Raw genomic sequence first — 14460 nt, forward strand, 5'->3', positions numbered from 1 at the left:
TTCCTAATCAGCCAATGAGAAAGAGGCGCGTTATTATGACGTAGTCGCTGCTTAGCCAATCGTTGCTATACGCGCTAGTAAGTACGCGACGACCATGTAAACAAGAACCGGATTTACTGCAGCAGCAGCAGCAGAACAGAGAGAAGCGTGAGACTACGGAGACACCGGGAAGAAGACGCCCGGCCCTCACTGTGTGAGGAAGGAGGACAGGGGCGGGGCCTACAGATCGGCAGCCACGTGACTTCAGGATGAATATTCTGCCGAAAAAGAGCTGGCACGTGCGCAATAAGGACAACGTTGCGCGGGTGCGGAGGGATGAAGCCCAGGCCGCGGAGGAGGAGCGACAGCGCCGGAAGAGGGCGGAGCTAGCAGAGCAGGAGGTGCGCAAGCGTCAGACTGAAAATGTTAATGCTTGTTATGTGCACCCTCTATCCAACAATCCCTAATTATGGGATTAACCCTTTACGCCAGTCCCTCGCCTGGTAATGGGGTCCCACCGCTGTGGGTCCAGTATCTCAGTGCCCACATTGGCATCGGTCCTTGACCACAGATGTACCCAGGTTCTGAGTGCTGCCACCATCATGCTCCACTGTGAGGATTCAGGGGTAACCGTAGTATGGCAGCTTCCGGTGCACCACCCCTGCTGGTCCGTGCTCATGGGATGACGCTGGATTCCCGCTTTCCGGAATATTAGGCCCCTGATTGTCAGCCATGGCGGTAATAATAACATAGGTGATGATGTAGAAAGTGGAAGAGTCGCACTGTCCCATAATTTGTCGCCATTTCCCATTTTAGGCTCGTACTGATTTTCTGCGTAAAAAATCCCGCCTGTCCTTACCAGAGGCGTCATCCACCGAGGGGTCGGCAGTGGTGGAGCTCAGCGAGGAGTCCGGCCACATCAATTTCTTTCAAGATGTGGACGAGGGAAAGGGAACCACCCGCGGAAACAAGGAGTACGAGGAGGAGAAGCGTAGAGAGAAGGTAAGTTATTCTGCCCCATTACACAACGCTCATCATGGACAGGAAATCCCACCATGGTCACTGTCAATTGTCACAGGAACGTCAAGAAAAAGCTTTGGGGATTCTGACCTATTTGGGACAAAGTGCAGCTGAAGCCCAGACGTCTCGTCCCTGGTACCAGGAGGTTCCTGCCCGGCCCAAGGAAAAAGAGGAAACGGCAAAGGATGAAAAGCTGAAGGGGATTCTGGACCCGATGAATGAAATGGAGAAATACCTTCGTAAGAAAACCGGCGAGAAAAAGAGGCACAAGGAGCATAAGAAAGCAAAGGAGAAAGGAAATGAGAAGAAGGGGTGAGTGAGGAGCCATAGCGCACCTGGTACGTGTGTCCACCTCCTTTACACATGTCAAGGAGTTACTTGCTCCTATCAGGTTAGTGATGAAGTCATGTTCCCCTTTATTTGTCCTTCCAGAATGCGCGTGTATAGAATAAGTAGTGACTAGAACTATCCAGCTTAGATCTGCACAGCAGAGAAGTTCCAATCCTACTCCTTAGGGCAGTGTTCCCCAACTCCGGTCCTCAAGAGCCACCAACAGGTCATGTTTTCAGGATTTCCTTAGCATTGTCCAGATGATGCAATTATCACCTGTACAATACTAAGGAAATCCTAAAAACATGACCTGTTGGTGGCTCTTGAGGATCAGAGTTGGGGAATACTGCCTAAGAGTATGTGTCCACGTTCAGGATTGCTTCAAGATTTGGTCAGGATTTTATGCAGGTAAAATCCTGACCAAATCTGCACCTGAGGTCACCTGCGTTGCCCTTGCTTTCTTTCTGCACTGTAAGGACATGTAGCGTTCTTAAAAGACGCGCCGCATGTCCGTTTCCGCGAGTCTGCCACATGCGTTTTTTACTGCATAGTGGAGACGGGATTTCATTAAATCCCCTCCACTATGCTGTAACATCTGGACGCTGCGTTTTTGATGCTGCGGCTCAACGCAGCGTAAAAAACGCGTTTCCTGAACGTGGAAACATACCCTTAGTTAAGCTACATTCACATTTGCGTCATCGATGCAACCCACAACGCAGCGTTTTGTGACGCATGTATTGTCATAAAATAGTAAAGTTCTGGTGCGTCAAAATGACGCATGCGTCGTAAAACGTATTACAACGCATACCGGCGCATGTCCATGCGCCCATGTTTAAGATAGGGGCGCATGACGCATGCGTCGGTATCCGTCGACGACGCTGCGCCCAACAACGCAAATGTGAACATAGCCTTACTGGTTTCATATCTCGCACTGGTAAGGGCTGAGAAGTCAGAACGTAAGCAGCTTTTCCTGTTGTGTATGCCTAAGGGGTTAACCTGCTGCTCTTCTTTAATCCACTGCCAAGGGTATAACTAGAAAATTATGTATACAATTTCCTAAAAGGGAGTGTTCACTTTTACCTTCAGTGCTGTTCCAGCGGTGTCAGTACTGCTCCCAGGGATCGCGTGACATTACATCATGCAATCACTGCTGCCAATCAGCACTGGCTACAGTCTCCTCCTATGGATATAATGGAGACCTGGAGGAAGTGGGATTTGTGGCTGCTCTCTCCAGTTTGATTTAGTCTGAGAGAAGAGTGAAGCCAGCATTGACTTGCCTCAGAGATCCAGTGACAATGTCATGTGAGCCCCGGGAGAGCCAGTGCTGACACTGCTGGAATATCGCCCTCATCGAAGGGGAGTATAGGTGGTTATTTTACTGGGTGGAAACATAGGGATTGAGAAGGGGTTGTCAGAGTAGTGGACAACTCCCTCAAAATAAAAATTGCTAGAAACTTTTCGACAAGGAAGGTCCCGCTCTTACGAGTAACAAAAAGAAAAGAGAACCATTCTGTGCATGGAGAGTATTTGGTGGAGACCCCCGGGCCACGTGCCCACCCTGTACTCCAACCCTGAGAATGTTTTCTGTGGATGTATTCAGCATGGAACAAATATGACTAAATGCCTGGCAGAAAAAAAGAGACAAATGTAGGAAATAAAGGGTGTTCTGGATAAGACGCCCCCTTCTACCTATCGGTATCACTCAGATCTCTAACGTCTCGTCTTCCTCCATGTAGGGCGTCCAAGCAGTCAATGGAGCAGCTGCGACAGGAGCGGCTGAAGAGAGAAGCTGCAGAGAGGGCGCGCGCTGCCGCTCTGATGGCTGGCAAAAAGGAGCCGTCCGCTCCAGAGCAGGAGATGGATGACAGAAAGAGACGATATAACTCCCAATTCAACCCTCAGTTGGCGCGAAAACCCAAAGTGCGGGAAGAACAATGGTGAAATGTGAACAGAGATACAGAAACTGGGTTCTGTGCCAGTCCTGCTGTTATCGGGGGGCCGGATTAGCAGGTGGATTGACCACATGGAAGAGATATGTATACCTGGGGTGACGTGAGATGGGTCCGGCTGCTCACAATCCACCTGTGTATCCGGCGAATGATCGGGAGTACGCAAATCATATACAGGCGGTCACACTGAGGAATATGACAGTGTACGGTGTGTAAATCCTCATTTATGGGCATCAAACATGGACATGGTTTACTTTTAGCCAGTAGTCGCTTTGTTTAAAAGGGACTCAGTATGAACAGTCATTCTGTGCTGTCAAAGTACAGGCGCTTGGTTCATCATGGCGAGGCCAATCATTTAAAGAGGTATTCATGGTCCAATATGTGGTAGGTGTAGTATTAGCAAATACCTCCAAATAGAAATGTGGTATAGTTCTTCTGATTTGCTATGTCGCTTGCCCCATGTGCAGGGCATTACGGTAGCTTAGGTTTCCATGGTTATGACCACTCAGTGACAGCTGTTAGTGGTCGCAACCATGGAAATCTAAGCACGGCAATACCCTTCACATGGGGTAAGTGACATGGTGAATCAGAAGAACTATGACATTTCTAATATTACACCTACTACATATTGGGATAGGCTCTTGGAATACCCCTTTAACTGCACCTTCCCACCTGCTTGGTTTTCATCTATCTCCAGCCTTCTCTGGCTCTATGAAGCTAAAGCTGTCAAAGAAGAGGGTGGAGGTGGAGATAGATGTGCACTTAAATGTTGGCCCATGCCATGATGCACTGAGCGCTTGTGCTTTGTTTGAACAGTTAGTGTGCTGACAAGAGGGTCTTTAACATGTCTGCCAGGTTTGGAATCTGAGACTAGATCCCCTCCCCTCCCCCCCCCCATTCAGCAGGATGGACCCATTTTTGTTTTTTTTGCACGTGTCAGCTTCTACAATCTAGTGTTTTGTTTTTTTAAATAAAAGAAGAAAGTGTCCTAGCTCTTCATACTCTAATATTAAACTAGGGCTATGTTAAATGTAGTGCCTAATGTGCCATCTGGTTTAGCATGATGGATCGTGCGCTTTTTTTCTCTTCTGGACATATTCCCTTTGCAAAAAAAAAAACAAAGAACTGGAGCCACATTAATATTCTTGCATGAGAAGACATCATATAAAACTATTTATTCATAAATATTTTCCAAAATGAAAATAGGTTACGAAAAATATTTTAAACCAGCTTTCCATACCATTAATTCCATCGGTACAGATACGTGTATCGAGGATGGGAGGGGGGAGGGGAAGTGGCAAAGGGAGGGTGGAAAATAAAAAACTTTAAATTTTGATGCACTTGTTATCAAAAACAAAAAGATCCAGTATCTGCCAAAAATAAAAAAGGGACAAAATGATAGAAAGTGTTTTTTTTGTTATTTAAAGAGGGAAAAATAAACGGATGGCAGCCAGTAGAAACCCATCTGGGTAGAGAGACAAGAACTTCCCACCTGCAGCAATATCCAGGAGGGGAAGAATAGCTTTTCCTTCCTCTTTTCAAAAGACTTATGCAATTTGTTCATTTAGTTTTTTTTTTTAACATTTCAACCAAATACGTTAAAATTTTTTACTCTACTTCTTGTCCTTTAATTCTTCTGAAAAGTCAAGAGGGTGTTGAGATGTTGGGTGTTGATCACGTTGTTCTCCTGTCTCCACCACCACGCACAATCTAATCCCATTTAATAGATTTTTTTTTTTTGTAACTGCATGCATTAAAGTGTTTGTCCGAATTTCCCCTCCTCCCAACTCTTCTTGGGAATGAGACTTGAAGTCTTCTGCCCTCCCCTCTATTTCCCCGGTCACGGATTGCCCATGTGAAACTGGAAGGCTGAGCGTGTTCAAGAGGTCACTGTAAGTCACGGTCTTCCAGGTAGCGGTATTCGAACGTGAACCCTTCCTTCTTCCTCTGGCCCCATTTTTCATAGTCAAAGTAAATATATGTCCCCTGTAGGGAAAAAAAAAAAAAAAATTTAGAACATTATTTGGAGCAGTGCTGTAGATATTTTCAGACTAAGGTTGAGAAATGCTGACCAAGGCCTACTGTGGAAATTATCTCCAAATGGATCATGGTTTTACCCCTACATAGAGCACAAACTAATAAAGGGCGCCAATGAGGGGGGACAAGTCCTGTCAAACTTCCTCAGGGCCGTGGTTGTGACCGATGGCGACTAAGCATCTAAAGGCACTGACCAGAGTTGTGCCTGACCCACACCACTGCAACCTGACAGATCAGTGACGGTCACGCAGGACATTTTGCAGAGAGCAGACCGTCCTCCACATAGAAATCACTTTGTGTTCTCCAGTTTGAAAAATTATCCACAGCTTAGGGAATAAGTTTTCGACCACCATGGCTCCTGGCAATCCCAGTGCATATGATCGATGTCCACTTTGGTTCTCATGGCAGTCAGAAAATTATCCCCTTATTCATAGGAGAGGGGATGCCTTCCTTTCAAAATAACCCTTTAAGGGGGTTAACCGTTCCCCTCTCCCATGGGGCAGGAAAATTTAGCATTTAAAATCTCTGCAGCCTTTGTTTATTCTGAAAGGCTCACTGTTGTGAAGGAAAGTCCTTCTGCACCACAAGCCTGGTCATGAATGGTCATGTGAACATACGAGCAGGGCCTATGTGCAGCGAGTACTGGAGGAGCCACCGAAACTGGCAGACACGCTGCCGTAAGTTCAGCCACCATCATTCTGGACAATCCTGAGCACATGCAGCACAAGATCGGTGGGGAGAAGGTTAGTGATGAGCGAGTATACTCGTTGCTGGGGTTTTCCAGAGAACGCTCGGGTGATCTCAGAGTATGTTAGTGTTCAGAGATTTAGTTTTCCTTGCCCAGCTAGATGATTTGCGACTACGAGCCAGCTTGATTACATGTGGGGATTCCCTAGCAACCGGGCACGTGTAATTAGGATTACAGCAGCTGAATCAACAAAAATTAAATCTCCGAACACTAAAATACTCAGGGACGACCCGAGCGTGCTCGGGAAAACTCGAGCCATGAGCACACTCGCTCATCACTAGTACAAACCCATACCGTGCTATCCCAACACCAACTATAGTCCTATGCATTGATTGTCAAGGAGCACAATAATGTCACAAACCTGCTCGAATTCATCAGTTATTGTCTTGGGCTCCTCGTGTCTTTGGAACCACATCATGTATTTGGTGTGAAACCTCCACGACTGCTTTTTCAAAGCTTTAGCAGCTAAATACTGTGCTTTAGTGCCCTGGAAAACAAACAGGAAACACTGACCCGAGATTCTGCCGGATTTGTGGTACATGACCATATCTGAAATGGAACCGACTGGTTGTAAAGTCAGCCAAAATGTGTAAATGAACAAAACAGAACTTTACAGCTGACTCCCCCAGTGCTCCTCCGTTCACTCCTCGGCAGGAATCACATCCATCATCTCGGCAGAAAGACACCATTAAGCATTTTTATTTTATGGTCTTTACTTCATTTTTCTTGTTCTTGGAATTTAGCAACTAGGGAGCTAATGACCAAAAATTCTCAGCGAACAATTACATAGCTTTAAACCCCTTCCGACATGGGGAGTAACAGTACAGTTGTGCCGGACTAACTCCATTTGACATGGGCTTCGGCACTGAGCTCACATGTTTTCTGGCACGGCAGCTGTTTCACCTGCGGCTGTTAACTAGTTAAATACCGCTGTAAAACTGACAGCAGCATTTAACACGTGCTTCCTTCAAAAACAAATTAAAATGTCCAGAGATCACACTAAAAGGCACAAGGGGTGAACAGATCAGAGGGCGCTCATCATAATAAGGAGTTAATAAAAAAAATAAGATGGTAGGTCATCACTATCAGATCGGTAGGGGTCTGACATCCGGCAGCCCCACCGATCAGCAGTCATCACATCTAGCAACGGGGTAGAACACACGGTGTAAATGCGGTGATTATTTGACGCTCTAGCCTCTGAAATTTATATAAAAAAAAAAATATCAGATAACGTAGGCAGAGTGAACAAATGGATCATACCTCCAAATAGTAAAAGATAAAGAAGAGTGTCTCTGTGGAAAGTCGCTGGTAGAATTCTACTGTGTCCGAATGAGGAGGGGGCATCTGGTGGTGATACTGCGGCGTCGGACATGGATTCCGGGGGAGGTATTGCCTTTTAAAGATTAGCAGACAAAGTTCTAATACACGACTAAACAAATTGCCGCAGCTATAAAAAGTAAAGATGTAAATACAGTCATTAATGCACATTTAATATTTATGGCATCGTCACCAAAATTCTTAAGCCAGTTACAAAATACAGATCTCAGTCTTCTAAAAAGGCAACATTTTTTCCCCCATATGAACATGAAGACGCACCGTATCCTTTCGGAATCCGAGGGGTGAGGCATATGATGCCACGCTGCATCTTCCATCGCTTGCTGGTAAAGCTGATCTGTTGTAAGGGGAACAGGACCCAACGGGCACACACCCAGGGAAAGAGGGATGTTTACTTCTGAAACCTGGGTTGAAGGCTGAGTTGCGGGAGGCTGCGTTGTGGTTGTAGTGAGAAGAATTTCTGGGGGAAGGCAAAAAAAAAAAAAACCTATCTGTTCATGGGTTTTTATTTTGAAATATTATGGTTTTTACTTTGGATTAATATATTTATTAGCAGTAAATATCAGACATTAACCTTTAGCTCGATCACCCATAAGGATAGTAGGCACTGAATCTTCCAAGTTCGTTCCAATAGCTGCACGTTCTGCCATGGATTTAAGTGTACTTAAAGGCTCAGGTGCCTAAAGGAGGGAGAAAAATAAATGAATAAGTTTATTATTTTTTTTTTTTTTTTAATTAGTCCACGGTCACAAGATGAATGAGTGTTTCACAAGTGTGAGTATATGCATATATTTATGGATTACAGCTCAAATACCACTTATATAGAGTCATGGGACAACGAGGCTTAGGCAGGGCTTAGTTTCTCACAGCTAGCACGCTCAGAGTGTGTGCTCCAGCAGCGAGAACACAGTGGGTATACGGTGTTGCAGTACCGCCATATCACTGGAAGGACAATCTAAAAGTCCTTTTCCTCAGTCATGCGAGAGCTTATTTAACCAAGGGTATGTTTAAAAGGAATCTGTCAGAATGATTCATCCAGCGTTGAGGCTTGAGTACTTTGATGAACCCCAGAGCACTTAAAGGAGTTTTCCAACCTTAGGCTACAAGTTTGCAGCTACTATGTGACTGCAGATTTGTGAATCCTTACATGTAGGTGATTTGCACACATGCGGTCATGTGCTGACTAGACTAGCTCAATGCAAGTGTATTTAGTGAGGCTGGACACGTCTAGTCGGAATATGGCCAGAAGTATGCAAATCACATACTTGCCGAGAGCAGGTAGTCATGTGACCCTCAAGTCGGCAGTCAGATAGTGACTCCAAACTTGTAGCCCAAGGCTGGACAACCCCTTAACAGTTTTATTTGAATATAAATTAAGAACATTGATATTTTAGTCATGGAGAAAAAGATTACAACAGTAAAAGGTGTGAACATCTTTCAGAGAGAACATCACCATATAAACAGCTTTTCAGGAGTGTAGATTGTGCTACAAATTACCTCTAAGGGCGTATGTAACACTAATTGGTAGAAGCATGTTCCCTTTAGATTGTTTTACCTTGATTTCTGGTGTGGAGCTGAACTGAGGAGGCCCGTTTAGTAGTGGCTGGCTGGGTTTGGGGTCACTGAAGCTCGGTGTTGGCGAACTAGGAGGGTTTACATTTAAGGGTAATAGTAAGCTTGGCCCAGTGCTGGTACTACTGCTGCTGGCTGGGAGCGATACACTGTTCGTCTCTTTTCTAAAGCAAAAAAAAAAAAAAAAAAGTACAACTTATAGACAAGACATCATTACTACAGACATAGCGGCTCATTTCCTTCAAATGGTGCATTAACAATTTCAGCTCTACGGACCTCTCTGACTTTATGACAGCCAGTTAAAACAATGAAGGCTCTGTTCACACTACACCCATTGGGAAGATTCCCCAGTGTTAACCTCTGACGCATATCGCTCAACGGGCATTCGCATTCCTCCACTGGAAAACCTATGGATTCATTCAGCATTTGCACATACAAAAAAAAAAAAAAAAAAAAAAAGAGAAAAAGGGGTGCAGCAAACAAGGACTATATTCACACAGACCGGAGCCAAGTACTAAAATCTGCATCAAAACAGGCCAGTTTTAATGAAGCCATGAAATGCTAAGTTTACAACATGCGGCAAGTGAATAAAGGAGCCTTAATACTTGGCAGATCACTAGGATTCTGATTCCAGATTGATTGTTCCAAGAGATCTGCTCAGTCCTCAGGATCTGAAGTCTAAGGCTATGTGCACACGCTGCGGATTTTGCTGCGAGTCCGCAGCGGTTTCCCATGCGTTTACAGTATAATGTAAACCTATGGGAAACAAAATCCGCAGTGCACATGCTGCGGAAAAAAAACACAGCGCAGCGGTTTACATTCCACAGCATGTCAATTTTTTGTGCGGATTCCGCTGCGGGTTTACACATGCTCCAATAGAAAACTGCAGGTGTAAATCCGCAGTGGAATCCGCAATAGAAACCACGATAACTCCGCAGGAAAAACTGCAGCGGTTTTGCACTGCGGATTTATCAAATCCGCTGTGGAAAAATCCGCAGCCCTCACAGATACGTGTGCACATATCTTTAAAAGCCGCAGCTTTAGGGTATTAAAAATCCTGCCCGTAGACTGCAAGCATCACAACACGACAAATACACACGCCAAAAATCAAGGGTCACAAGCACATATACAATACGACGAATACACACAGGAAATATAAGGGTCGCAAGCACTTTTTGGTACTCACGCAGTGCTGGTCGGTGGGTTGTGAATCACAGACTGGCTGGATTGTGACTGACTGCTATTACTTAGTGCAGTGTCCGCTGAATTTTCTGCTACAACCGAGCTATAACCTGGAGAACAAAAAAACAAAAAAAAAAAAAATGGCAAAACTTTGTAAGTGGCAAAACTATTTTCTTCCACTTGTTAAGCCTGAAGGTTACATTTTTCCTCCTACACATGGACAGCCAGATACTGAACCAGGAACACTGACAATTTACAAGTCTCCTCTGCTCATTAGGCAGACTAGCTCAACCTGTGATTGAAGGGCGGGACCCCCTAATCAAAAGGTCAGGCTGAGCTAGATGGAGGCAGAGCCTACACTGATATTTGTATGTTACAAACCGCATGGCAGCAGGTTTACTTTCTATAGGGATAGTCTCCCACTGATAAAATCTGTTTGAGGCTAGGTGCACACGTTGCGGATTAGGCTTAGGAATTTCTGGTGCGGATTCTGCCTCGCCTGGCAGAAAACGCACCTGCGGTTCCACAGCTTTTTTTGTGCGTTTTTGCTGCGGTTTTCTTGCGGATTTGCTGCGGGTTTTTACCCCTGCGGTTTTCTATAATGGAATAGGTACAAAAACGCTGCAGATTCACAAAAAAGAAGTGACATGCTACTTCTCTTTTAAACCGCAGCGTTTTTTTTTTTCTCATTAATTTACATTGTACTGTAAATCAATTGCGGATCTGCAGCGTTTCTGCACCTCAAAAAACACTGCAGATCCGCAACGTGTGCACATACCCTTAGGGTATGTGCACACGCTGCAGATTACTCTGCAGATTTTTCCGGACTGATTTTGGTAAACCGCACTGTGGATTTCCTACGGAATTTCCGCGTATTTTGTGCGGATTCCACCTGCGGTTTTACACCTGCGTATTCCTATTATGGAGCAGGTGTAAACCGCTGCAGAATCCGCACACAGAATTGACATGCTGCGGAATAAACAACGCTACGTTTCCGCGCGCTTTTTTCCGCAGCATGTGCACTGCGGATTTTGTTTTCCATAGGTTTACATGGTACTGCAAACTCATGGAAAACTGCTGCGAATCTGCTGCAGATCCGCAACGTGTGCACATAGCCTTATCAGAAACTACAGCAAGTTGGCCATGCATAGACTTGCATCATCTGAACCCACTGATCACTGATAGTGTAGGGAGCGGCAAGTTTATTAAGTGTACATTCTGAATTTTCAAAAAAATTTGCACCACATGGTGCAGATCTTTCTGGATTTGAAGAAGAACCCATTCATTCCCATTCAACAATCCGTTCTATTATACACACATTTTAATTTTTTTTTTGTTGTGTGTTATTCCAGATTGTTGAGTAGGAGGAATGAATGGTTCCGATTTTCTGCACATAATGGCAGATCTACACTGAATACATGCGGGGGGACTGAGCCTTACTTGTTGCTCCATTTTGCTTGCTTGTGTTTTGCTGGGTGCTGGGGGGCCTCGGCTGGGAGGTATTTGTACTAGATGGAGGAGGAGCCACCGCCTGCGCGTACGGTGTGGGTGTACCAGCCGTGTGTCCGCTGGACGGGTTGTTTTTGCTGTTGGTGCTGCTGTTGCTGCTCGTACTGCTGCTGTTTGATACCGCTCCGTTGCTGTTTGTACCCGGCCCGTTTCCCAGAGATGACGTGCTAGAACTGCTTCCTATTTGGTAACTTGGCGTCACTGCGGGGGACTGCGGATGATGGTTGTTATGGAGACTTTTAGAACCGTTCTTCGCTGGTGACTAAAAAGAAAAGGAAAAACCCCGCTGCACTTTAAAGGAAATAAATATATATACGCCATAATTATAGGAGGATGACAAAACTACCTGCATGATAAAATTGTCCACACGGCCAGGAGGAACACACCGCTAGGCCAAAACATCAAAACCAAATAAAAGTAGGATCTCTAGGTCAATAGTCTCAGCATAACTGATAAATTCTAAGAGCTAACGTATAAACACAAGATCCATCAAGAAAAAGGGTTCTTTTTGCACAGAAATGTTAAGTTTTATTATACATAAACGACAGACAGATTGGGAATCAGATTGGTTGACCTCTGACAAGCTGCTTTTCTCATCTTACTTATGGACCCTTCAATTCGTAATCGCCATCAATCTCTCTGCTGCCAAACAGGATTTTTGTGGACGTCTAATACCACATTGTATGGCTGATTTATTCCTTATGGCATTAATTATTACGTACATCAACTATTGTATATTCTTATTATTGCATATTTAATTATAAATTCTTTTGTATAATTTTACTTTGGTTACATTAGCATGTTATTTATATTTTTATTTTAATGTACGTATATGGTTATATACATTTTTCTTGTGTTTTTTTCGTGTGCTCTCAGATCCACTATTGACTGTAGGATATATTGATTTTATACTTTTCTCCCCGGGGTGATTACATCATCAGCACCCTTTTCATCATACAGTCACCTTGATACATTTGGCAGCATGTAATGTCATATACTTTCTCCAATTTGCAAGTGTAATTCTTTTACACACTTTATACTGCGATGCACAGGATTCTTTGATATTTCTTGCCACCTAATGGTCATTTCATCGACCATAGCCACAGACCTATCCACATGCCAGTTTTTGCAGGTTTAGGACGCAGATTCATCTTCTGCAATGGCAGCTAAATTACTTACGGCAATACAAGCATGCTTCTTCTATACTTTGCACAGACGCACCTCACGCATGCGCTGTACCTCTGCTGTAGCATTGCGGGCCGAGCACGTTGCCATGGAGATGGGAGAGGGATGACGCACATTCTCCTTCTCATCATTCGTGGCACACACCAACCAGCCCCGGCACGGGGGAGGAGCATCATGCTGGGCTGAACATCGAATCGCTAAGGGTCCCTACATAAATATTCCCTGCCCTTTTATTTAACCACGCCTCCTGACGAAGCCAAGGCGGTGAAACGCGCGTCGAGACTCCTGGATGCCCCATCTGCACTCCCGCACTTTGAATACGACATGTCTCAAGGTAATGTCACTTCGTATTATCTCTGCATCTAGAGAACCTCTTACCCTAAGACATCCATGCTGGTGTCCTGACATTCGGCCAGTAACCACAGGCACACATAGCACCTTATTCACATGTTTCCCTAAGACGGGACAATCAGGCTATTATGCCTGCACCTGTTGCCCAGATTATCAACAATACTCACTGGCTCAGTGGCCAACTCATTTATTTTTGAATTTTGTGTATACCGGCTTAATCTTTTTCATATGTGCGGTTGTTGCTAAGGGACACGTGTTTCTCTTTCCCGTATTTTTCATATTTTCTTGCATCTGTTTCCTTTAGCTGTTATTTCCTCACCTGATTACCCATCTTTGACAGCTGCATATTTTGCAAATATTTGCTCTTTTTCTGGTTGAAAACTTCATAAAAGGATTTTAAAGTCTTGATGTACCAGTAAAAGGTTAAAAAGCTCAATTTACACACTTGAAATGGAGCCAGGCCAAATCCAAACATCTGTGTATGGACCATGGTGCACACACTGCCCGCCGGTCTCCTAACTTACACCTGACAGCCTTATATATGCTTAGGGGGCCACCCCGGCCAGACTATGCATTGGGGACTGTGCTTCACCTTAAGACAATCAACAGAGATGGGAGATGACATGACAAGCGAGAAACGTGAGGCGCCCACTCACCTGGCTGACCTCGCTGTCTGTAGACCGGCCTCGGATTTTCTTGTCATCTTCAGAGTTTTCCTGCAAAATGTATACATTATAAAAAATGCTAGAAAACACAGCGATTTGTGGAACGATCAGTACTGGTGGTTGGTGAAGGAACTTACTGTGGTGCAATTGGCAGGACTGGGTGGAATCGGAGAACTTGATGTGGTGGAGGTGGGAGTGCTGCTAGACTGGTTGAAGATCTCATCCTCCATGTGACTGTGGGTTGGTGGGGAAGTAGCTGCCAGCGCCTGTGCTGGAAATGTAGAAAAACAAGTCACGTGAGAATTCGGCATAGGGATGACCCATGTGTTTCTACAGGACGAAAGCCTGCCTGGAGACTCCGGCTGCCCTGCACATGGCAATATGCTCAGGGATTAACGAGGACGCATGGTGTCCACCAACGAGCACAGCTGTGGAGACTCAATCACAATCCTGCTCATCTACATTCAGTCGCTAATTAATTAGATTTTTTTTTCTACAAAAGACCTGAAGAGCTTTATTAACGCTTTGCATCCATGATGCTTTTTCAGCCGCAGTTATAAAAAAAAAAAAAAAAAAAGATTGCAGCAAAGCCTTAGGC

General features: G+C 44.8%; 2 protein-coding genes across 13 annotated transcripts in view; one reads left to right on the forward strand and one right to left on the reverse strand.

Annotated features, from left to right (window-relative positions):
* Window positions 1-64: 64 nt before the first annotated feature.
* On the forward strand, window positions 65-4566 carry LENG1 (leukocyte receptor cluster member 1). Its single transcript, XM_069741327.1, has 4 exons — window positions 65-380; window positions 796-981; window positions 1058-1311; window positions 3066-4566. Exons 1-4 carry the CDS (start codon window positions 249-251, stop codon window positions 3268-3270), a joined length of 777 nt encoding a protein of 258 aa, XP_069597428.1. The 5' UTR covers window positions 65-248; the 3' UTR covers window positions 3271-4566.
* CNOT3 (CCR4-NOT transcription complex subunit 3) overlaps window positions 4439-14460 on the reverse strand; it is a 67449-nt gene continuing 57427 nt past the window's right edge. For all 12 annotated transcript variants that reach the window (XM_069741315.1, XM_069741323.1, XM_069741324.1 and 9 more), the window contains 10 exons: window positions 14000-14133; window positions 13854-13913; window positions 11593-11923; window positions 10157-10262; window positions 8954-9134; window positions 7973-8078; window positions 7660-7858; window positions 7324-7456; window positions 6425-6550; window positions 4439-5264 (listed from right to left, as the gene is read on the reverse strand). In XM_069741315.1, the coding sequence (XP_069597416.1) occupies window positions 5166-5264; window positions 6425-6550; window positions 7324-7456; window positions 7660-7858; window positions 7973-8078; window positions 8954-9134; window positions 10157-10262; window positions 11593-11923; window positions 13854-13913; window positions 14000-14133 (1475 nt within the window). In that variant the 3' untranslated portion in view covers window positions 4439-5165. The remainder of the gene's footprint in view (window positions 5265-6424; window positions 6551-7323; window positions 7457-7659; window positions 7859-7972; window positions 8079-8953; window positions 9135-10156; window positions 10263-11592; window positions 11924-13853; window positions 13914-13999; window positions 14134-14460) is intronic.

This window comes from Ranitomeya imitator, chromosome 10 (genome assembly GCF_032444005.1).
Source record: "Ranitomeya imitator isolate aRanImi1 chromosome 10, aRanImi1.pri, whole genome shotgun sequence".
Taxonomy (NCBI): Eukaryota; Metazoa; Chordata; class Amphibia; order Anura; family Dendrobatidae; genus Ranitomeya; species Ranitomeya imitator.

Bases quoted from the DNA above. Each gene is read 5' to 3' on its own strand.
- LENG1 (XM_069741327.1), top strand. From the start codon at position 249: ATGAATATTCTGCCGAAAAAGAGCTGGCACGTGCGCAATAAGGACAAC. The intron at 381-795 runs GTGCGCAAGCGT...TTCCCATTTTAG, and splicing joins CGGAGCTAGCAGAGCAGGAG to GCTCGTACTGATTTTCTGCG. The intron at 982-1,057 runs GTAAGTTATTCT...CAATTGTCACAG, and splicing joins AGGAGAAGCGTAGAGAGAAG to GAACGTCAAGAAAAAGCTTT.